The sequence below is a fragment of the Penicillium longicatenatum genome, assembly GCF_028827895.1.
Source record: "Penicillium longicatenatum strain IBT 33135 chromosome Unknown contig_3_segment0_segment0, whole genome shotgun sequence".
NCBI lineage: Eukaryota > Fungi > Ascomycota > Eurotiomycetes > Eurotiales > Aspergillaceae > Penicillium > Penicillium longicatenatum.
In genome coordinates, this window is record NW_026643121.1 from 2,598,670 (window position 1) to 2,621,584 (window position 22,915).

General features: G+C 49.0%; 10 protein-coding genes across 10 annotated transcripts; 5 read left to right on the forward strand and 5 right to left on the reverse strand.

The window, feature by feature from the left end:
• Positions 1 to 744: 744 nt before the first annotated feature.
• On the reverse strand, positions 745 to 1,659 carry N7484_006339 (uncharacterized protein; the record flags this gene model as incomplete). Its single annotated transcript, XM_057116757.1, has 1 exon — positions 745 to 1,659. The coding sequence occupies one exon, from the start codon at positions 1,657 to 1,659 to the stop codon at positions 745 to 747; it is 915 nt and encodes a 304-aa protein (XP_056972640.1).
• A 1,373-nt stretch (positions 1,660 to 3,032) lies between these two features.
• Positions 3,033 to 5,114, reverse strand: N7484_006340 (T6SS phospholipase effector Tle1-like catalytic domain-containing protein; the record flags this gene model as incomplete). Its single annotated transcript, XM_057116758.1, has 2 exons — positions 3,033 to 4,940; positions 4,998 to 5,114. 2 exons carry the CDS (start codon positions 5,112 to 5,114, stop codon positions 3,033 to 3,035), a joined length of 2,025 nt encoding a protein of 674 aa, XP_056972641.1.
• Positions 5,115 to 7,743: 2,629 nt separating this feature from the next.
• N7484_006341 (peroxidase/cytochrome P450 family protein) lies at positions 7,744 to 11,317 on the forward strand (the record flags this gene model as incomplete). Its single annotated transcript, XM_057116759.1, has 5 exons — positions 7,744 to 8,136; positions 8,204 to 8,301; positions 8,362 to 8,603; positions 8,657 to 11,203; positions 11,268 to 11,317. The coding sequence occupies 5 exons, from the start codon at positions 7,744 to 7,746 to the stop codon at positions 11,315 to 11,317; spliced, it is 3,330 nt and encodes a 1,109-aa protein (XP_056972642.1).
• A 1,216-nt stretch (positions 11,318 to 12,533) lies between these two features.
• N7484_006342 (uncharacterized protein) lies at positions 12,534 to 12,894 on the forward strand (the record flags this gene model as incomplete). Its single annotated transcript, XM_057116760.1, has 2 exons — positions 12,534 to 12,556; positions 12,615 to 12,894. The coding sequence occupies 2 exons, from the start codon at positions 12,534 to 12,536 to the stop codon at positions 12,892 to 12,894; spliced, it is 303 nt and encodes a 100-aa protein (XP_056972643.1).
• Positions 12,895 to 14,437: 1,543 nt separating this feature from the next.
• Positions 14,438 to 14,842, reverse strand: N7484_006343 (uncharacterized protein; the record flags this gene model as incomplete). The annotated part of the gene is made up of 1 exon (XM_057116761.1): positions 14,438 to 14,842. One exon carries the CDS (start codon positions 14,840 to 14,842, stop codon positions 14,438 to 14,440), a length of 405 nt encoding a protein of 134 aa, XP_056972644.1.
• Positions 14,843 to 15,686: 844 nt separating this feature from the next.
• Positions 15,687 to 16,061, reverse strand: N7484_006344 (uncharacterized protein; the record flags this gene model as incomplete). The annotated part of the gene is made up of 1 exon (XM_057116762.1): positions 15,687 to 16,061. The coding sequence occupies one exon, from the start codon at positions 16,059 to 16,061 to the stop codon at positions 15,687 to 15,689; it is 375 nt and encodes a 124-aa protein (XP_056972645.1).
• Positions 16,062 to 16,696: 635 nt separating this feature from the next.
• Positions 16,697 to 17,378, forward strand: N7484_006345 (dynactin subunit 5; the record flags this gene model as incomplete). Its single annotated transcript, XM_057116763.1, has 2 exons — positions 16,697 to 16,735; positions 16,812 to 17,378. 2 exons carry the CDS (start codon positions 16,697 to 16,699, stop codon positions 17,376 to 17,378), a joined length of 606 nt encoding a protein of 201 aa, XP_056972646.1.
• Positions 17,379 to 17,607: 229 nt separating this feature from the next.
• ccg9 (putative trehalose synthase (Ccg-9)) lies at positions 17,608 to 19,948 on the reverse strand (the record flags this gene model as incomplete). Its single annotated transcript, XM_057116764.1, has 6 exons — positions 17,608 to 18,323; positions 18,386 to 18,495; positions 18,540 to 18,940; positions 19,098 to 19,335; positions 19,388 to 19,794; positions 19,844 to 19,948. 6 exons carry the CDS (start codon positions 19,946 to 19,948, stop codon positions 17,608 to 17,610), a joined length of 1,977 nt encoding a protein of 658 aa, XP_056972647.1.
• Positions 19,949 to 20,401: 453 nt separating this feature from the next.
• Positions 20,402 to 21,166, forward strand: N7484_006347 (ADP-ribosylation factor family protein; the record flags this gene model as incomplete). Its single annotated transcript, XM_057116765.1, has 4 exons — positions 20,402 to 20,495; positions 20,559 to 20,864; positions 20,937 to 21,049; positions 21,125 to 21,166. The coding sequence occupies 4 exons, from the start codon at positions 20,402 to 20,404 to the stop codon at positions 21,164 to 21,166; spliced, it is 555 nt and encodes a 184-aa protein (XP_056972648.1).
• A 915-nt stretch (positions 21,167 to 22,081) lies between these two features.
• On the forward strand, positions 22,082 to 22,447 carry N7484_006348 (hypervirulence associated TUDOR domain-containing protein; the record flags this gene model as incomplete). Its single annotated transcript, XM_057116766.1, is given in 3 exon segments — positions 22,082 to 22,130; positions 22,202 to 22,314; positions 22,325 to 22,447. 3 exon segments carry the CDS (start codon positions 22,082 to 22,084, stop codon positions 22,445 to 22,447), a joined length of 285 nt encoding a protein of 94 aa, XP_056972649.1.
• Positions 22,448 to 22,915: the final 468 nt, after the last annotated feature.

Sequence of the window (22,915 nt, forward strand, 5' to 3'; positions counted from 1 at the left end):
TTGGCAGACCCTGGGGACGTTGAGGCACTTTATTGAGTATGTAAATAGGTATGTACACTCATTGTCTCACAAATAGATCGTAGAATGGTTTTTTGTTGTTTTAGTGGCGGCAGATTCTGAGGTAAAGTCATTGGCATCACTTTTTGCTGCACTGTCTTGTCTGTAAAATGCCTTAAAACAGCTATGAGCATCTCCCTGAATCTTACTACAAGAATATTATCTCTTACATGGTCGATTTGGTCGGAAAATGACCTTTCATTCAATTCTGGGCGCAGGGCCGGAACTAGAAACACAATGCAGATAGGCCCACGAGTAAGATGCTCCGAGACCATGGTATTGAGCAAAGATAACAAGCTGAAATCAAATGTTACACCCAGACAAGATAAAGATTATGCTCAGCATAATAAATGAGAAAGCCATGCGCCTAGTCAGTCTTCCTCACGCGCCGAGTAAAAGCAGCAAAAAAAACATTGGAAAGGCAAAGCACCCTCAAACTCCTTTTGGTGTGATGATATCGCAGAAAGATGGAGAAATGAGAGAAAGTATGTACGTGTCGGATACAAGTGGGTATCAAGTGATGTCAGGGCGTAGGAGAAAGGTAACCCAACGACTAGATTGCACCTGCAGAGATCAACTCCAGAGGGAAAGCGTGCGTGTCGGAGAGGATTGCGGGGTAGGATGGGAGATGCTGTGGCGTCCGCATGAGGTCAGAGCAACAAGCCTTGCTTTGACAGCGCAGGCTTTTTAGTCCTCCCAGATAGTCTCCAGGTCGAGATCCTGACGGCGCTCTGCGCCACAGACACTCCATCGCTTGCGACCACCGCGCATGGCATTGAGAGAGTTGGAACTAGATGTGTCGGATGTACCGCGTCGTCGATTGTTGTTGCTTGCTGCATCAGCTGCATCGGCCGCGGCCTTTAACTCAGCGATCCGATCATCTTCAATGGCCTCCGCCTCCGCGTCAGGAATGTCGGGAATGGTTTCCAGAGAGGAAATGCTAGGACTGCGGGATCGAAGACTGGTCGGGGTTGACGGAACGGACGAAGAGGAGGAAGCGGAGACGCCGGGATATGATTCGTTGTATTTTCCGTTCAGAGTGGGGGAGGTATGCATGGAGGGCGGGCTGCTAATCGGGGGTTGCAAATGAAGGGGGGAAGTTGAGCGCATGCGACCGATGCGGGGGAATGCCTGCGGCATCAAGACGGGAGACGTGCCTGACTGCGAGGAGGGCGACTTGGGCGCCGTCTCCAGTTCGGCGTTCTCAGAGATCGTCTCGGAAATGTTAAGCGACCCCAGACGGGTCTCGATGTGATCGTCCATGCGCATCTGCAAGGGCACTCGCTTTGCATCGGCTGGTGAGGCAGGCATCCCGCGGCTGTTGACAAAGATATATCTTCCCCGAGAGTCCAGCCCTGGGGAAGAGTATGCGCGCGTCATGGATGGCATGCCGGGGATTCCCACCAGTGATCGCGAGCGGAGATGCGATCGGGGTAAAGGGGATCGGGTCCGGGATGGTGCCGGCGGTTCGGGAGAGACAGACAAAGTGACCATGACGTCTTCCTTTCCCACCCGTTCCGAAGATACATCAGAGTTGAGTTTATTGGGTTCGCAGTCGGACTGAGGAGGGCGCATGGCCTCCAGTCGTGGCGACCCTTCCATGTCGATCAGGTCGAGAAAAAGGGGAAGGGGGAGAAGTTGAAGGTGATCACGGGCGCATCATAGCAAGGGAACACAATGAAAAAAGAAACCTTGGGCCGGCCAAGCTTGAAGATGTGAACGGAGTTCGTTGGAGAGAAGAAAGGTGGAAAGGGTGGAGGGGAGAAAAAAAAAGAAGTTCAAAGAGTTGAGGCGAAAAAGGCAGGTCCAGACCGCGGAACCCTGACACGCCTCGCTTTTGATACTTTTGATTCGACGGATTCACGATGGTTTCTATACAAATTTTGATTTTGTTCTATTGGACTATTAAGGGGTTGAATCGGGGTTTTCTTTCGTACTCTACATGAATCTATTGAGATCTGAGATTCGGAGAGCGACGGGGTTTCATCCATGGATCGGTTCACAACGGAGATACATGTGATCCTTCAACCAATCGTAAGAGCCCGTCGCCGCAGTTTATCTGGACGTCGTAGGTTTCAATAATGCATGGATTTGATTTGATATGTTTATTGTTTGCCTTCACAAATGTGGAAACATGGTACACTCAATGTAACATAGGAAATTACGGATTGCCCTTGCCCTGATCTAATTATATCCAATGTTGACATCAAAATTAACATCAAAGTTTTCTCCGCTTTCTAGAAAATGTGTGGCTCTAGACTCGTCAGATGAAGAAACTGCGTAGGATGAACCATGGTCTCTCTTTCCTGGATGACGCCATTCATGGCCAGACCTCTTCAACACAAAAGCACAATGTTCGGCGTGTCCGATAGCTAAGTATAGAAAGCTATCTCGATCGACAGAACCACACGCTCTCCAGCGATCAGCATAACCGGGATCGCTGTAGTGCTTGGGTGAGTATGAGATAAGGCATGAGAGTCAATAAATGATCACATATCCCTTGGGCCTAGATGTCTATTCGCCTTCCTTATTGGCGACTCTATTGAGTAAGCCAAGTCTGAAGATTGAGATCCTTGGATCGGGAATTAAAATCCCCACACAAGGACTAGTGTCCGCAGTGGGGGCTCAGTGCGAGACTGTGTCAGCATGAGACATTGTCGGGACAACCCATGGGCCTTGGTGCCCGACTTGATTTCTATTCTCCATCTCGTACTGCTAGGGCACTGGTCTGCATCTAGACAGACTCGAGCCCAAAAGTAAACAGTATCCAAAGATTTTGATTCTGGGTACCAAGGATCTAGACGGCCGAAATGGTTCCATATGTTTGAGATTGACATTTTGAGACATGTTACATCGGACTGAGACTAAGTATTATACTAATGGTTGGGTAGTGGATCAATGTACAATCATGGTAGAAGGAGACAAAAGAAAAGGAAAAACGAAATGGGGGAAATCAAAAATAGATCAATAGATCATCAGTGAGCACACTCATGTGTCATCTCATCCTTGCACTTGGTGGCTTGGTCTTTCCGCACGTACGTCTCGCGAACCCCATCGCCCTCGTTCTTGAGCACCTCCCATTCTCCCATACCCAGATAGGTAGGAGCAATACGTACACCACGACCACCGCCACCGACAATGATGTTACCAGGGCGGTATTTGGGGTCAGCTTGCATACGCCGGATGGCAGACACGTGAATTTCAGCGTCGAGCGGCACGTCACGGACCTCACCACGCGGCAGCGGCCAGCGAATAGGTTTCCACGAACCGTCATCCTGAAGATCCATACGACGGAACGGTAGCCACTCCATGATCCGCCAGGAAATAACAGAGGTGTGGGGTAAGCCTTGCTTGAACTCAAGACAGTCGTGCAGTAGACCTTTCGTGCTGGATGTGTGCAGCGCATGCCAGAAGTCACGGCTGGCAGCAGAGCGCTGCTTCTCATTGGGGCCAGTGCGGTAGGCGTCGGGGTCGTCATGACCCGGCTGCTGACTGATGCGACTACCGCGGCGGTTGCCAATAGTTTCCTGGATGGGAGTGTAGTCACCGTCGAACTCCTCCAGACACTGGAACTGCTTCATCTTGCGCTCATCTAGTTCCAATCCTGCTTTGTGGGCTTCTTGCACCATCCACACTAATGGAGCATGACTCAGGGCCCACATCTCGCCGTCTTGGAGTTTCCATCCTCCACCAATATCGGCGTGACATCCTGGGAACCACACCTCGTGAATATCCTGTTCGTCGTCATCACTATCGTAGCCATCGCCAGCATGGCTGGGAACCTGGATAGACAGGTTGCCAGAATGACCACTGCGAACTGATCTGGAATCATCCATGGATGCCCCTCCGTTAGGGACAGTCAAGCCAGCTCGCCTCGGGGATGATGCGCGGTACCGATGAGGCTTCTCTCCGAAGTTGCTGTCACTGCCCTGGTTCGAAGAGCCGGCGTGGATGTGGGAGTTAGAGTGATAGTATGACTCGCCTGGGTTGGGACCCCATCCAGGATTCTCCAACGGGGGCACTCCCTCATGCGGGGCCACTTTCTCCTCTCCAGGGCTTGCGGTATCGTCATTCAAACGAATAGCCGGCACTTCATCGGGATGTGCATCCTGCTGTTGCGTGCGCTGGCCATCCTGATGGCGGAGATGCAGATGGTGTTGAGCATCCGTGTGGCGTGCCATGTGGTTCTCGAAGTGGGGAGTGTGGGGCATGTGTGGCAGAGGAAGGTGGTGACGATGGTGCTTGTGCTTGTCTTGCGGACGCTTTCCGGAGATTAAATCCTGACGGAATTTGGCACGGCGCTCGTCAATACCGACCGCATGACGAATGACCCTGGCGGAACTGCGGGCTGTATAGGGGAACTTGCTGCGCTGCATCCAGGCATTTTCGAAACGCGGGACACTGTTGACAGTATCGAAAAGTCCCATAAACTTAATGCGCGTGATCGGACGACTGAATGTTTCACGGAAAGCCTTCATATACTCGAATAGTTTCTTCTTCTCCTCCTGGTCCTCATCGGAATCGCCTTGGCGCTGCTGCCACTTGGCAAAAGTCTTCCAGGCGAAGCGAATCAATTCCTCGTTACCGGCTTCGAGCAGACCGATGTAGTCAAGCATCTCGGCCAAGAAACGCGCGATATATGACCCACGACTGAAACCAATGAAGAAGATCTCGTCACCGGGAGAATAGTATCGCATCAAGAACTTGTACCCACCCATCACATGCTCATCGAAAGAAGATCCGATGGCCGAATCTTTGGCTTTTTGATACCAGGATTTGATGCGCTGAATGCGACCATGGCTGCTGAGTGACTTTGATGTCACATAGGTACCAATACCGGGTTGGTAGTAATGGTACTGATGTGGTTGACTGCGATCCAGCATCTGTTGGCAGTTCGATTAGTTGCTATTTTCTTCATGTCCGACAATCGGAGGACTTACGCGAAAGATTTTTAAAACATTACTGTCCGATTCATCACCGGCAAACTTGTTGCCAGTTCCATCGAAACAGAGCACAAACTGCTTTGGGGCCTGTGAAGGCGCGACGTGCTGAGCCATAATCGCAAACAAAGGGTGTATTATCCCGAGAGTGGCCCTCACGGAAACTATGAATGGGAAAAATTGGGGATTTACGAGGACAAGCTACAGCTTTTAGGGCGTGGAGGGGCGCACTTACCGCGAATCAGGGCCCAGACGGCTGCAGGAGGGGGTTGGATAAGAATGCTCCAAGCGTGCCCTCCACTGAGACGATCCCTGCAGACCCGAATACGTCAAATTCAAGTGGGATGTGGGACTCGGCATTGGCACATTCCATTTATGGATCCAACATGCATATCCTTGGATCCTCCTCCGATTTTACGGCTTTTGCTTTGATAAACCCTTTGTCCCCTATCCTATGACGCGAACGCTATGGCGCGGGAAAAATGAACCAAACACCAAAAAAAATACCACGAAATAAGAAAATCTTGCCCCGAAAAACAGGGCAACAGGGCTGACCCTAAGTTAGCTGCTGTTGTACAGAAACAGCACACTTATCTAACAGAGACGCAACTCACCCAATCACCACTATGTCTCGGATCGCATGGCTCTTACATAGTTTACCTGGGCTGAACTGGTCACTCAAAGCTGCACTGCACCCATTAGTGGGGAATCCACAAAGCTCATCCCGGAAAACCGACCAAAAAAAGGAAATAAAATTCAAACTTGCAGACCACAAATCGAGACACTACGCGACACCGATGGAGACTGGGAGCATGACGGAGACGGGGTTGGACCTATGAGAAATCGTGTACGGGAGAAAGATACACATGAGCTTGTATGGCTCGGGACATTATTGTCGATCGTTCTCCACGCACCGACCAGCTCCTTGCTAATGGATCTGTACGAAAAAAGGGGTGTAAGAGAAGAGGGGGCGTTCATCTGTATTTTTTCCCTTTTCCGCATCTTGATCGAGACTTCGCCGCCACTACGCCCAAAGTGTCACATTTTCCACATCGTGGGCCGCTCGGGACCCACCATTCTGCCGTCATCTGAAGATTCTCCCAGGGTTTGGGAACGAATGACGCGGACCGAGTACGGGTTTAAGGAATTACAGAAGAGTTTTTCTCTGGTGGAACCGGATCAGCTCACAGAAACCTTCTCCTGAAGTTTAGTGCTAATTACGGCTGAGCGCAATCACACGAGAGTCAATGCTTTATGAGGATTATTGCGATTGTTATGCCTGCATTGTTTTACACAATGGGTGCCAAAGCCTCCGGGAGTGGCCGCGTTCCCCGGACATGCCATAGTTGCCCGACCCGTGGTTTGGTGGCTTCACTGCGATCAGGGTCTCGATCAACCGTGGAAAGCACTGGGCAGTGACATCTGGGATCTTCCTGATCTCCATTCATTTTTTATCCCTAGAGTATGCTACCTGATGCATCTGTTTCACGAGGTGGAAAACTTGGAAAAGTACAACGAGGACCCTAAGGGGGGTGGGGGAGAGTTACGATGCATCAGGTTCTGATTAATTTCTGCCGATGACTGGCAGGTTGGTCCCGCCAATGACCAGGAGCACATAGCGGTTCGTGCTACCCATTCAGTCTTCTTGGCGCACGCTAGAGTCCATAGTGGGAGAACATGTGGGTCAGCATTGCCGATCCATCTCATCATGGGAAAGATGGGATGAGCGAAAGAAAAACATGCAGCTACAGTAAAACTGTAGGCCTGCATCTGTATTGCGGTAGCACTTGCATCCCTTGCCTCACATCCTCAACTGTCAATGATGAAGGTATGACAGTCATCGTAGGGCACAGGGCACATATATGATTCAGCTCCTCAAAATCCCTGTTGATGCGCGATCGTCCCAGCCAGCCACGGGAGAGGAAAGCGAGTTTTCCGATCGGGAGGTCAAGCGCAAAGTTACCATGACAATCCCCCACTTAGCGTCGCCATAGCCCATCCGGCTGGATCTCAAGTTATTGTGGGGCTTCATGACTCCACGACTCCGAGATTCGGTTCCATACGGAGTACACCGCTACTGTAATTTGACACGATTTCATTGGTCTGTTTTCCTCCTATGGGGAAAAAAAAAAAAAAAAAAAAACCATCGTACGCACGGGGGAGAGCGCGAGACGACACCAATTCTTTTAGCTGTGACGCAACCAGCTGAAGTTCGTCTCTATGGTGATACTGTTGACTAGGGGTTCCGTCGTTCCATTCTCCCATCTTTGGTGACGTGCCGTGTTCAATTGCCTAGCCCACCCCCTTTCTCAGTCAACCATGACGCTCTCCACTCGAGGAGCAAGAGGGTGATCAATTACTCAGTTCAGCCGTTCGTCATTGTAAGAGCCATGCTGGAGTGGGGGCACCTCAGCAGCTGGGCCTCGAGCTTGTCCCACGCGGGGCCATCGAGCTGATTGGCCCGAGCCACAGCCTCCGGGCAGATCAATGCTAGTGAACCTGTCCATCTCCAATCAGATCGGGTCTGACAGTCAATCAACTATTGGCGATAACAAATCCGCCACCTATGGGGGCTCCACAGTTTTGCAGCTGCGGTGACCTAGGGCGCCCGCACAGCTCATTTTTAAATCCGAGGCGCAAGTACTTCTTGACCTGCCCCCCCTGATTTAGCTTGTTAGCCACTTTTTTTTGTCTTTACTTTTTCTGTATCTCCATTCGAGTGACTTGATTGTGAGAGACTCACACCATGTCCATGTTACGGAGATTCTCTACCCAGTTCAAAAAGAACAAGGATGCCAATGGCGACGCCGAGCCTAAGGCTGAGAAGCAGAGCAAGCGCTTCTCCAAGGCGCCAAGTACTCCGCCTAAGGAGGAAAACACCGACACACACCAGGTGAAGCGCTCCGAGGTCGTCGCAGTGTTCGAGAAGTATGCGCAGGCTATTCACGCCTCGCGCGAGCCTATGCCCAACCAGACTGGTGATGGCACATATTTGAAGCACGACCAGTCCAGTGGACTGATCGCGGACATCAAGTCTCTCGGATTCCGCGATGTCAACACTGTTAAGGACCTGATTAAGAACAAGGCTTCCGGTGAATTGATCGATGACAAGACCTATCTTATGGAGCGCATTATTCAGGTACGAGCAAAAAGCATTGCAATTGAAATAGCAATTGGAAGAAACTAATTGAATTTGCGATGAATAGCTGGTTGCCGACATGCCCGGCCACTCCAAGAACCGTGTCGAGCTCACAAATGGATTCCTTGATGAATTGTGGAACTCTTTGCCGCACCCCCCGCTCTCGTAAGCATCCTCCAATTGCACCGAATTTTGAAGGATCCGTGCGACTAACACGATAAATAGTTTCATGGGTGATGATTACAAGTACCGTTCCGCTGACGGATCCAACAACAACCCCACACTCCCCTGGTTGGGTGCTGCCAATACCCCTTACTGCCGCACCATTCCTCCTCTCGCAATCCAGCCCAGCGGGTTGCCTGACGCCGGTCTAATTTTCGACAGCCTGTTCGCCCGTCAGGAGTTCACCCCTCACCCCAACAAGGTGTCCAGTGTTTTCTTCGACTGGGCTTCATTGGTTATTCACGGTAAGGAGTTATTGCCTAATTCAGATGACGCACAAGTATTAACGATTCTATAGACATCTTCCAAACTGACTACCGTCAACCACACCTGAACAAGACCTCTGCCTACCTCGATCTCTCCATTCTTTATGGTGATGTGAAGGAGCAGCAGGACCTGATACGGTCCCACAAGGATGGTAAGCTGAAGCCTGACTGCTTCTCCGAGGGTCGTCTGAACGCTCTTCCTCCTGCTTGCGGTGTCTTGCTGGTTATGCTTAACCGTTTCCACAACCACATCGTTGAACAGCTTGCTGAAATTAATGAGAATGGCCGTTTTACCAAGCCTGGGTCCAAGCTCACTGGCGAGGACGCTGAGAAGGCCTGGGCCAAGTACGATGAGGACCTGTTCCAAACTGGTCGTCTGATCACTTGCGGTCTGTACATTAACATTACTCTGTATGATTACCTGCGTACCATTATCAATCTCAACCGCAGCAACTCTACTTGGTGCCTGGATCCCCGCGCCCAGATGGAGAAGTCCGGTGCTACTCCCTCTGGTCTGGGTAACCAGTGCTCCGTCGAGTTCAACTTGGCTTACCGCTGGCACTCGGCCATCGCCCAGGGCGATGAGAAGTGGATCGAGAAGATCTACTATGACCTCATGGGCAAGCCCGCTGACCAGGTTACCATGCCCGAGCTGCTTATGGGTATGAAGAAGGTCGAGGGCATGCTTGATGCTGATCCCTCCAAGCGTGAGTTTGCTCACTTGAAGCGTGGACCGGATGGTCGGTTCGACGACGGCGAGCTTGTCTCTATCCTCAAGTCTGCTTCTGAGGACGTTGCCAGCTCTTTTGGACCCCGCAATGTCCCCAAGGCTCTGCGTTCCATTGAGATTCTCGGTATGGAGGCTGCCCGTCGCTGGCAGGTTGGTTCCCTCAACGAGTTCCGTAAGCACTTCGGCCTGAAGACCTACGACACCTTCGAGGAGATTAACTCCGACCCGGAGATTGCCAACACTCTGCGTCACCTGTACGAGCACCCTGACTACGTCGAGCTGTACCCTGGTATTGTCTCTGAGGAGCCTAAGGAGCCCATGATTCCCGGTGTCGGTATCGCCCCCACCTACACCATCTCCCGTGCTGTCCTCTCCGATGCCGTGGCTCTTGTCCGTGGTGACCGTCACTACACCGTTGACTACAACCCCCGTAACATGACCAACTGGGGTTACAACGAGTGCCGCTACGACTTGAACATCAACCAGGGCTGTGTCTTCTACAAGTTGGCTACCCGTGCCTTCCCCAACTACTACAAGCCTGATTCTATCTACGCTCACTACCCCATGACCATCCCCTCCGAGAACCGGAACATCATGAAGATGCTTGGTCGTGAGAACGACTACTCTTACGATGCTCCTGCCTACATTCCTCCCCGTGTCAACTTGACCTCGCACCAGGCTGCCAAGCTCGTTTTGACCAACCAGGCCGACTTCAAGCCCGCTTTCAGCTCTGCTTTGGAGGACCTGTTTGGCAAGGGCAAGTTCGATTCCCAACAGCAGGAAGCCATTGGCAAGGCTCTCGCCACTGAGGAGTTCCCCAAGCTCATTAAGAAGTTCTACGAGGAGACCACTCTGCACCTGATCCAGCAGAACGGTGCCAAGCTCGCCAACATCAACCAGATTGACATCACCCGCGATGTTGGTAACTCTGCCCACGTCTACTTTGCCTCCGCTCTCTTCGGCCTGCCCCTGAAGACCGAAGAGAACCCCTCCGGTCTCTTCACCCAGCACGAGATGTACATGATCCTCACCACCATCTACTCCGCGCTCTTCTTCGATGTTGACGCCCCCCGCTCTTACCCTCTGAACCGCGCCGCTACCGCTGTTGCCCAGCAGCTCGGCTCTGTCGTTGATGCCACCGTCAAGGCTGACACCAACACCGGCCTCTTGTCCGGTCTGATGAACAACTTCCGTCCCCACGACAACGCCCTCCGCGAGTTCGGCACTGGCGCTCTGCGCCGCCTAAAGGAGTCCGGCCTGTCTTCCTCGGAGATCACCTGGTCCCAGGTCATCCCCACCATTGTCTCCCTGGTTCCCAACCAGGGCCAGGTGTTCACCCAGGTCATCGAGTACTACACCGGCGCTGGCAAGCAGCACTGGGCTGAGATCAGCCGTCTCTCCAAGGAGGAGTCCGCCGCCAGCGACGAGCAGATCTACCGCTACTGCCTGGAGGCCATCCGTATCAACGGAACCTTCGGTGCCTACCGCGAGGCCCAGAATGCCGTCAGCGTGGAGGACAACGGCAAGTCCGTTGACATCCAGCCCGGCGACAAGATCTTTGCTTCCTTCGTCGAGGCCAACCACGATGCCAGCGTCTTCCCTGAGCCCACCGAGGTTAAGCTTGACCGTCCTATGGACTCTTACATCACCTCTATCCAGGGTGCTAGCACTGGATTCGGTAAGGAGATCACCAAGATTGCTCTCGTTGCCATGATCCGTGTTGTTGGTCGCTTGGAGAACCTCCGCCGCGCCCCTGGTGCCCAGGGCCAGCTTAAGAAGATCCAGCAGGAGGGTGGTTACTACGTCTACCTCCGCCAGGATGGCACTTCTTACTTCCCCTTCCCTATGAGTAAGCTACACCACTTCACTTTTAACAAGCTTTGTTTTGAATACATGCTAACGGATTACTATAGCTCTCAAGCTCCACTGGGACGGCGACTTCAAGTTCGAGCAGAAGCAATAAGCTGCTTTCCCAGCAAAAATCATCTAGCCTTTTTTAATATAGGACTTTTACTGTCCTGGGCTTGGAATAATGTTGGGTCTCTTGTACGAGTGGCCATGGTTAACGTTTTGAGTTTATTGTTTTTGAGGATATCCGAGATTGTGCTTCTATGGGAGCTTTGTCTCTCACTTTGTATAGTTCAATGATGACACTTATATGATAATTCCTGTTTCACTATATCTTGGTTCCCCTACAAGTTTCCTGGGGTCTACGATAAGGGCAAGTCTAGGATGTAAAGTAGTGGGAAATATCAATTTTATATTCTGGTAAAGATAATATAAATTTAGCTCAAAATAGCATCAACAAGTAATGACTAATTTTCCATCTCTTGCTCTACTTCGGTATGATGGAACCGGCAAAAATAAACTATCTGTACAAGCATCAAATACTCATTAGAAAGCCGTACATCCGTCAAGTGTATGACTGTTTCAAATGGCAACATCATAGACCGATTTGACCGCAACGATGTCGACAGAATTGACTATACATTGATGAATGCAGGGGCTCGAAGTGATTCTTCGACACGAAGAAACATTAGGATCGTAGGTGGTGAAAGTTTACGAAACCCACAATAACTTAGTTGATGATAGAGAGCCGACGGAAGTACTCCAGATCTATTCTGTCCTCAAAGGATGTAATGAAGTGATTGGCTAATCAATGAGCTCTTCTCCATCCGAAGTGCACTTCAGCACATTCCCGGCTCATATCTCCGCACCTTTCGGGCTCTCATTAGTCGGTCAACCTGGTTGAGATGATCACCGCATCCAGAGTCCCGGCTAAGCCGGAGGACTCGAAGTGCTTGTCCCTGCCACTTTTGCCAATGACGTTAAAGATCGAAGATTAATACATTGTTTCGCTCCGTTGAAAAGAACCTTGGTGAATGAATGTAACCGTAAAGTGGCAATTTCGATCGAACTAGAGACGGCTATGCTTCTCACAGTCATTGTAGTGGCCAGCGATAGATTAAGCTCCTAAGCTGCTCCACTAATGCAATAACCACTTTGGGGCTTATTAAAATAGCTGAAAATCTAAGCTGAGCTTCCCAGATCTGTCTATAAGTAAGGCCTGCACCCCTTCTCAATCCATCAGTTACCATCTTTCTCACTTTATCACGAACCTCAAGACTAAATTTATTACAAGGTTTCAACACAAAGCCCTCAAGGCTAATACTCTCAAAATGCCACTTCGAACCTTACAAGAGTAAGCCTGCCTCTCACCTCCGCGCCCTATTTATATGACTAACCCCGACCTCTTCTAGCCCCGAAGAGGTTATGGCTGCAATTGAAGATAGCCAAAAGCGAATGATTGTGCATTACTGGGCTCCCTGGATGGGAGAAGAGTCGCCAATGTCGCCTATTTTCAAGGACATGGATGAAACCCGTGGAGAGGATGTTGACTTCGTCATGGTGGATAGTGGATTTATTCGTGGGCATGACATGCACGAAATGCCCTTGACGGTTCTCTATGATCATGGGGAGGAAATAGACACTGCTCCATTTGACCCCAATGAGGTCATGAGCCTCATTGAGAGAGCATGAAGAGTTCGGATTTGGGATGATAGTATGTGAGGAAATATGCTTGTTGAATTTAAGTATCCCAGCTCACGATTCACCCAGAATGCTCCACTAGTTACCTGATGAACAGACTGTCAAGTTGTAGAATAAAGAACCTCTGCAGGAATTCAATTCCTCTGATTCTTGTTTGTGTTCTGTCCAGAAAATACAATTAGGAAGTTCCAAGTGTGATGTCATAACAACGACTCTTGCTACTATCTCGATACAGAGCCCTACAATCTAAAAATGGTGCTACACTAGTGATGACATCATTGATATCTTGTAATGTGAGGCCTGTTGCCTGTGTAAAATATGTTAAACATCAAAACCTTCCTATGAGGTTGGCTGGGACAAGGTGACTAACTCTGAAGCCATGCTTCTGTATCTGAAAGCGAGCTCAGGTTTCTGCAGTCGTAGAGTTCAACTTTTTAAAAACCTTGGACGCTTTCATGCTGCATAGGTCATTGTTCAAACCTGTAATTTCCCGAGCATTATATCTCATCTTAATACCTATGAAAGAAACCCAAAACATTCAAACCCCGCCCAAGCAAATGATAGCAATGAGCAATCGTTTCTAGCTCCGTTCGCCCTTCTCATAATTCGACTATCTACAATCTCAAACATTATTATCTCACAATAGTTCAAACAGGTAGATCCTTCGCACCCTTGCTCCCCCTTCTCTCACGTCACCACTCAGTAATACCCTTCCGGTCAATACGACAAAAGCCCACATAGACAATCCCAAAATCAGTGGACCACATACAATCAAAATTGAACCGAATGAGCCCATTATTACTTATCAAAGATAGTATCAACGTCGCCTATCTCTATTCCCATCCTACCGGAAGGGCTGTTCCGTTTTTGCGATAGCAAGAAATAGAAGCTTAGCTCCAACCACAATCGAAGACTAGGGTAAAGGAAGACTGGCCAAGTTCCAACATTATCGTCCATATATCAGGCTATTTTTCAATGGAAATTCTTCATCGCCTTCTGTATTGTTTTCGCACTGAAGTATCTCATGCATGGAGGAGGCTGATGGGGTCTTTTCGAAGGTCGTTATGAAGGCATTGCGAACGAACGATGTATTGAGAGTACCTAATTAGTAGAAGGCCCTGACTTATATAACGAGTACTAAGTGCTTAAGAACAAAATTATGGATATTCATGAGGCAGGTAAGAACTACTGTACTAGGCCATTTCAAGCTTTAATATTCCATGTTTGGAAGCTCGCTGTTGGCTGAACCACGATATATTCAGCACCTTTGTATTATTTGGGTAAAGTTCAAACTCAAGCGACCTTGAACATTTCAATTCTCCATAGCCCTGGAGGTAAATTTTAACGCCTGAAAGAATCTTATCCTTCTTGAGGCCATATATCGTATATCTTGAACATTGAGCAAAAAAAGAATGATTTGGGCTCCTCAGCCGAGCCAATAATAGCAACAACCGGTCGTTTCCAGCTCCGTTTGCTCTTCTTAAATTCTATCAGCCCATACCTGAAATTTCGAAGATTGACCTCTCATCATAGCTCAAACGGGCTGATTTCTCCGACTTCCTTTCCCACTACACCGATCAATGGTACCTTCTCCGGCAATTAGACAAAAAAGTGCAGCACCAATCATGTAAACACCAATACCGATGAAAAGTAGAGACGTGAAGCCCCATAACACCACATAGAACCAATCATCAGGATCGTGAAAATCTGGACTGCCCCCTAGTTCGATGGTAAGATATAGAACATAGCCTCCACCCGCAATCGGAACCAGCGCCAACAGCATCATGAGCATAGCGCTCAATATAATCTTGATATCCAGACGGCTTGTTTTATGGTGGGTGTTCGTGTCCGGAGTTATTGGTGCTAGGGGTACCTCGTGCAGGGGTATCTCGTGCGCGGTGTAAGCCGGTGGCGACTTGGTGGCCAGCTTGCTAGTCATTATGATGCCCATTTGGTATTTTGAATGGAGTATGTAAAGAGAGAACTTGGTGGGTAACCCTGAAGTAAATAATTAAACCAGGTGTTCTAGGGCAAGACTGAAAAGATTTAACCTTCTGAGGTCCGAACCCCGATATATTCAGAGCCGCTTCTTATTCAAACGTTTTCGTAGGGTTTGAGTTCCAACCAAGTTTCACGGCTTCAAAGGTAAACCTTGAAGCCTGTGTTTTCTTCTTACTCAAGACCATCGACCATACCTAGTGATCTAATCATACATTTCAATAGTCAAGAAAGAAAATTGGTTTAAGCCTCCATTTTAGAAGATCCCAACGGCAATAATGAATCGTTTCAAGCCTTTCCCACCATTTTACTTAATATTTGAGGGTCTGCGAATGGTCAATCATTGATACTAGTGGCGTAGGAGAAGTTGGTGGAGGTCAGGTGAACGATCCGAGGGGCATGTTGATGATTTAGGTAAGAATTACTTGGCCATTGTAAGCTTTAAGCCTGCTGTTGTCCGAATCCCGTTATATTCAGAACCACTTCATTGTTTTCGTAAGGTTCAGATGACCATGTTTCACTCCCATATTGGTAGACTTTAAAGGCCAACAGGGCAGTCAGACAATTTGAAGCCAGACCTTTCAATGACAAGAAGTCTCAAACGGTTGAGACTCCCATCTAAGTATATCAGTAGCAAGGATACACTTCATCCATGAAATCATAGCTCTCTCCATCAATGCGCAACCCGAGTTCATATTCGCTTTCCTTTCAGCTCCGTTGGGGTTGATAGTATGTCCAAAGGCGAGCCACCTCCAGTCCCATAACACATAATAATTTCACGATGTTCAAACATACTGATACCCTGCCGCCTTACTTCCTCGTCTGCAACAAGAAGAATACAAGGCACCGACACTTATTCCAAGAGTGATAATGCCCACAGCCAGGAAGAAAACACCGACAACAGCTATGATACCCACACAAGTCCCAGTCAGAAGTGCAGTGGACCAGCCCATAGAGGGGTCGATATCGCGGCTCATTAGTGAGATAGCACCTAACATAAAGCAGACACCCAATACAATCAAGATGAGCCCCAGCAAGAAGGCGACACCTATGGCCAGATAGTATGAATCTACATCATCATCTTCGTTCACTTTGGTACGTAAGGTGTTTGGACGCAATGGAATCAATTCCAGGTCTCGCGAGGCAGATGTTGTTGTCATTTTGATGATAGTGTGAGAATGTAGAGGGAGGAAAAAGGCTTTGGGGAGTGGTGACCTGGACTTAAATAGGGAGTACGGTTGGCCCCGGGTTTGTAAAGTGAGGTACAAACTACTAGGTCAATTATGGTTGACCGACTCCTGATCTTTTTAAAGTTACGCCACTGAAGCGCCTTATCTAGCATAGTTCCAAGGTTTTTCCTAAGTTTCCGCCAAACTCTCGATTTTTCTTCATTTGGAGAAATCAGGATGCCATTCATGCAGACTTGTGGTAACATCATCATTCAGAATGAAGTCCAAGCTCTACAATCTCTTCGATTTCTTTGGCCCTGCACTCGGTGGTCTACTCGTCATGATAAAGTACATCATCAGGCTCTAAGCAAGTTCCACAATCTGAGAGATTGAGATAGAGGATGTAACCAAAGCAATTTATTACTCAAGTTGATTTTATCTGCTTTTTTTTTTTTTTTTTTTTCTCCATTTGACCAGGTCGTTGGACGAATCAAGGACCTAAACTATGGTAGTTGCTAGACATCTACTCCAACTTCGCCCCACACCGCCTTAGCGGACCCGCGTCTATCAACATCGGGGAAAGACCGAACAAACAACTTACCTGACAGGTGCAGCCTCCCTCCAAAATGCCTCCCAAAGCCGCCAAGAGCGAGTACATTGAGACCGTGCGTGCATCCATATGCCCCTCAATGCCTCATTACCCGAATATCTCCTCAAAACCTCCCAACTGACATACCACAGGACACGGGCAACAAGATCTCGCGCCGCTCCCAAATCCATGGCACACAGCACATCATCCTCGGTGGAAAGACGGTTATTCAAGCCGAAGCAGTCATCCGCGGTGACCTCTACCGTCAACCCTCCACAGCCGTCTCCACGGACCCAAATAACCCGCCTCAACAACCCAATGCTCCCAGCGTCGCCATCACGGTCGGTCGGTATAGCTATATCTCCAAAAGCGTGATCCTCCGTCCGCCGAGCAGGTTACATCGTGGTGTGCACTCGTTTTACCCGCTGAAGATTGGGGATCATGTCTTTGTGGGGGATTCGGCTGTTGTGGAGGCCGCGTCTCTTGGGAACCATGTTCATGTTGGAGCAGGCGCGACGATCGGCAGTATGGCCATCGTGAAGGATTTTTCAGTTGTTTTGGAGGGTGCAGTCGTTCCGCCTGGTATGGTTGTGCCTAGCTGGTCTGTTGTTGGAGGACGACCGGCGCGCATTGTTGGGGAGGTTGGTGAGGGATATGGGGTTGAAGGGGCGGAGGGTGGTTTGGCTAGGGAAAGATATCGGCTTGTTGGACGACCGTGAGATGGGTCGGTTCTGGGTTTGGTTTGAGGAAGTTTTTGTTTTCTATTTTCTGATTTTCAATGATACCCTTTTACATTTCTTGCTTGAATCGATTTACATACTGGCGTTGAATAAAGCAGAGTAATGAGTGAGATCTGCTTATGCGGTAATAGCATTCAAATGTGGCAGATACAAAAGACAATCTTGAAGAAGGGGATGAATGAAAAATTGAGAAAGTCCAAGTAATTTTTCATCCCATGTTTTTCACCTGCACTGCTCGCTTGAGATGGTCCACGTTTCTTGTCGAGGGAAGACCAAGCTCCTCGAAGGCCATGTCATTAATCCAGCGCCCATTTGGCTTCATCGCTTCCCCCTTGGTCAACTTTGAGGCGAGGTAAAGCCAAAGCATGGTATTGCCCACCGTGCCCATCTCATCCGAGACGTGGCTGTGGGCATAGTCCGACATACGGCGGTAAAGGGCGTCGTCCGTCCACAAATCATACAAATGCTGTGCAACGGCATCGGTGTCACCCACGTCCACCAAGAATCCGTTCTTATCGTGCTCAACCTGCAGGGGGATTCCACCAGCACGCGTGACGATCACTGGCTTGCCCTTGTGGATGGCCTCGGAGACTTTGACTTCGAACCCTTCACGGGTAGACAACTGGAGTGCAATAGTAGCCTTGGAGAGAAGAGCATTCAAAACCTGATCTGAAGGCCGCAGCCGCATGGCGCAGATCAGATGCCGCAAGTGTGGAATATTCTTTTCAATATGATCTATCACAGCATCGTAAATCACTGTTCCATCCGGGTCATCCACCGACCCATGGCCGCAGATCAATAGCTTTGGAGGTACCAGATCAGGCCGAGCTTTGACTAGTCGGTCGTAAAACTTCTCGTACGAATCCAGTACATCCATGATGCCTTTGGATGGGTCGAACCGTGCGATCTGCACGATGTACTTATCTGATATGGAATAATTAGTTGCCTTGGCTCATGCATCTCAATGAAAAGAGCAATTTTTTTACCTTCAGGATAAGAAATCGTCGTCATATCTGCAAGTCTGCAGGCTGTATTGAAGATGCGGCCGTAGTGGGCTACATCCCACTCGCGCATGTTCTTGTTCAACCCATCCAGCCTGGACACGTCAGTAAGATAATGCATGTTTATAGGGCTACTTACCAATCTGTCGCCGCTGGCATATAGCCCACCATCTCTGGTGGGACATCGCTTGGTACAAATGAGCTTACAGGATGACTGATGAAACAGTCGGCAAGCTTAATTTGACTCCAAAGAAACTCCCATGCTTCAGCCTGCGGGGATCCTGGCTGCTTGATAAGATCGCTGCGAATCTGAATATGACTACGAAAGATGACTGGTCGGTTTGGTGCATGCTTCTTGGCGATAGGTATGAGACCTGGCATCTGAGGGTCATCCACGATGATCACATCTGCTCCTCCCTCTGATGGGGCTAGTAGTGGACCGTTAGGCCCGGTCCAGTATCGTCTGGCGTTTTCTTCAATCCATTCGTGCAGCAATTTCTTATTATCGATAGTCAATCGCTCACCAGGTCGTGCAACCCCCTGAAGAATATTATGGTTGTTCTTGGTAACTCGGAAAAACCCCCGGCCGGGGTTTTGGAACATACCTGCAGGTGAATCAATAAATACGCATCTCACATGTTACAATGTCCCAGACCTACCACTTGACTTCAATGCCCAGATGATAAGAAAAGCGAACCAGGGCATGCCGCATCAGGGCTACTCCACCACCCTGCGGAGTTGCACTGAAGAAGGCAATTCGAACATTTCGTTCCTTCAGGTCAGCAGCGTAGTGCTCCACGGCAGACCACGTTCTAGGAGACACAGTTGACTTAAAACCATCAAGATCCGTTATTTGGACATGGAAATTTGTATCAACTTCGACGAGACCCATGAAACCCACTTGTAGCAAGGGGAGGTTCTCCGGGCCAAACAATCTGCGTAGAGTTTAACGGTACGTTCTCCACAACTCTGTCGATCCCAACTTACCGCACACATTTTCGTGACATGGACTCCGCCTGCTCGTCGATCGATTTGGGGTCCCCCTTCCTTGTGCCCTTTGGGACACGTGAGGTGTATTGATCGTCCAGAGTAGATTCTGGAAGTACTAGACAGAGGATGTCAAGCTCTGCCCATAGGCGTGAGCACAGTCTGGGTAATCTGTCCGCAACATGTTTGGGCATGCAAGCGCCAATAATCTTTTCCAGATGTTTTTCTCCATATGACTTCAGTTCCGAGACAATGAAATCTATCGTTGCTTCTGCACCTTCTTTGTGCTCGGGGGTATCAAACACCTTCTCGATGAAGTCCAGTAGGTAAGTAGTATCGCGAAAGGCAATAGCGACGGTGGAAGGCTTGCTTGTTGAAAAGTAGCCCGAAATTCCTGCATAAATAGTCTTCGGGCGTCAACTTCGGCTTCAATTCACAGGGTTATGGAAGGCATACATCTGATGGGGGAGCTAGCCACGAGCAATTTTTAAACTGCTTTGATAGTCGCCGTTGTTGCACCACCGAGTCACGGCGCTCAAATTTATCACCGTTAGTAGGCATAGTGCTTGGGATATGTGATGATGTTCATTGTAGAATTGAGAGGTCTTTTGAGGGAAGCAGATACGGGGTAGACCGTAGAACCCGGTCATGACGTCTGAAAAGTCTCACGCAACCACGGTTCCTTATTTCTACGCATCATCTAGCAAACCGGTATTTTTTAGATCTCGTCCCAACACTACACGAAATGACAAGCTCCCCGAGGCCGATATACACATAACCTAATCAAGTAGTTCGGTAGGAGGTAAATTGTTTTTAAGTGGATCCGCGTCGCAAATGGGGCTGAGTCAGCCTGGCCTGCCCCTTTTCCCCCGCCTCATCTCAATCTGTCTTTGTTTTCCCAAGTTCCAACTTCCGGGGTGAGAGCCACTATTGTCCTTGGCTGATTTTTCATTGTTCTGTGCAAGAGCACCCCGTTCTGAACTTCCCAATCAACAATCAATTGAAACCGCCAAGATGGGTGGCTCAGTCTCCAAGATGATGGGGAAGATCTTTGGCACGAAGGAAATGCGCATTCTCATGCTTGGTCTAGATGCTGCTGGAAAGACTAGTAAGATCTCTTTGCTATTCCCATGGGGGAATTGACATGACACCGAAAGCTAATCTCTACCAGCTATTCTTTACAAATTGAAACTCAGCAACCAGGATGTGACCACGATCCCCACTGTCGGCTTCAACGTGGAGAGCGTGACCTATAAAAACGTCAAGTTCAACGTGTGGGATGTCGGTGGTCAGGACAAGATTCGTCCTCTCTGGCGTCACTACTACTCCGGCACACAAGGCTTGATTTTCGTGGTAGATTCTAGCGACACTGCTCGCCTGGAGGAAGCTCGCTCAGAGCTCCACAAGATCATTAATGATCGCGAAATGAAGGATGCCCTCCTGCTGGTGTTTGCCAACAAGCAGGATATTAGCGGTCGTACGTGTTTCTTCCAATTTAGGGGGGTTTGGAATCACCCCCTTTCAAGCTCATACTGACCAATTGCCCTAGACCTGAGCCCGGAGGAAATTACCAACACGCTCCAGCTGACCAAGCTTAAGGACAAGCTGTGGTACGTTGCGCCCAGTGTGGCCACAGATGGTACTGGTATCTTTGAGGGTCTGGTAAGTACTCATTGTCCCTGTTCGATCGGATGAAAACCAAAACAAAACCCTGACCCGCAATTCTCCACTTTCTAGGCCTGGCTCTCCAACAACGTCAAGACCCAACCCGCGAAATAAATCTGTCCATCTATCCTCGAATTGAACGCCAAGGGTCGAACCTCCGGTCTTCCCAGACATGCGCCCGACCAGGCACGCCACGTTGATCACTCATACCCATCCAGACTGGGACCTGGATCCCCCCGGCTATGATCCTGAGAGGCATCCTCCGCCGCCTCGTGTATAACACCTCGCACTGTCCGACAAAGTTTTCATCTCTTTTCGCTTCATGTCCGTGTTTGATGACCAGACGACGCAGCATTTGGGCCCTATCTCCTTTCCCCTTTTCCTCGGAGTTCTTCCTTGGATCTTTTCCTTTGTATGCGGGTTACTTCTCTGTTTTTTGTCCCTTCCCGTTTTCCTTCTATGATATCCCCTCTGTTCTTACCCATGGGACTCGTCATGAGCTCCGACTTAATTATTTAATTCGTATAGTGGTCCATATCAGCGTTACCATTGTTCGATTCCCTTGTGATTTTCTTCTGGATTCCCGATGTGTATAGAGTTGATTAACTTCATAGAGAGATGCAATAAGTGGAAACTGCGCTGGGATAGAGAATCAGAATGAACATGACATACGCGTGACCGAACAAAATCTGACACTTGCCGTATACCTATCGTAGTTACGAGGCGAATCGGAACCTCGACCCGAGCTATTCTTGCTGCTTCCTAACGTCTTCCTCACGTCCCAGCCATGTAAATGTGACGTGGGACCCCGGAACCAGGATCCTTTCCTCAACTCCGGATTTCGTATAAATAGAGCTGTATGACCGAGTCAAATCAGACTGTTCCCACGCCATACTTCAGATTCACTCTGTCCAATTACTGCGCTCAGTCAATCTCAATATCTTCAAAATTGCGAAAACGCACAAGTCCAACCCACACCATAAAACACCTCACAACGAATTCATTCTCCCCAAGCAGTGCCAAGACACAATGCCTAGCTTCCAAGAAGGACAACGAGTCAACTACAAGCCCGTTGGCGGTATGCACTCTCAATATTTCAAGTCGAAATAGCCTGTCAGTGGTGTCGAGTCTGACAATATCTCTACATAGGGCCCAACTCCAATACCAGTACGAGTACCGGCGTCATCCGCGAGGTTGCTACCGAGCCGACTACCCTAACTGGCCGGAGTGTCGCGGCTTCGGACAAAGAGCCACGTTACCAGGTATGTTAAGCTCCGGGAATTGAGTCGAATGTATGATGAGAGTGTTGACTTGACTTGCTTGGAGATCGAAAACGAGAAAACTCGCAAGAGCTCTGCTGTTAAAGAGGCTAATATCATTGGTCCTGCGGAGTAAGATGGATTGTATGGTTGCCAAGTATCATTTGGTTCTAGATGTGCCTTTTTGGGTATTTTTAGTGTATCTAATGTAGGCAATCTGTTCTGAATCTTATGGAGAACTCTTGCTATTAAGATTATCAGTGTAGCTGCCTTCGGGCCCATCGTAGATTATTAAGGCAATAGGCCACCTCATGGCTCGGGGCTGGGTTAGTTTGAGGACCTTGGGAATGGCTCCGATAGAGTTAAATACCAGGTTCCCCGCAAGTACTTATTCTAAATTCTACATCTCTTTCACTTGAATTGACATTACTTCTATTTGAAGATTTTGTTTGTGATCATGAACACGGGTTCTCTGTTCATTGACTATATCCAAGAATCATACGTTAAGTTGGTCATCCAAAATATCAATCATGACGTTCGTCCCAAGCATCCCACCAGCGCTGTACACAAAAAGAAAATCCCAGACCCGTCGCATTGTTGAATA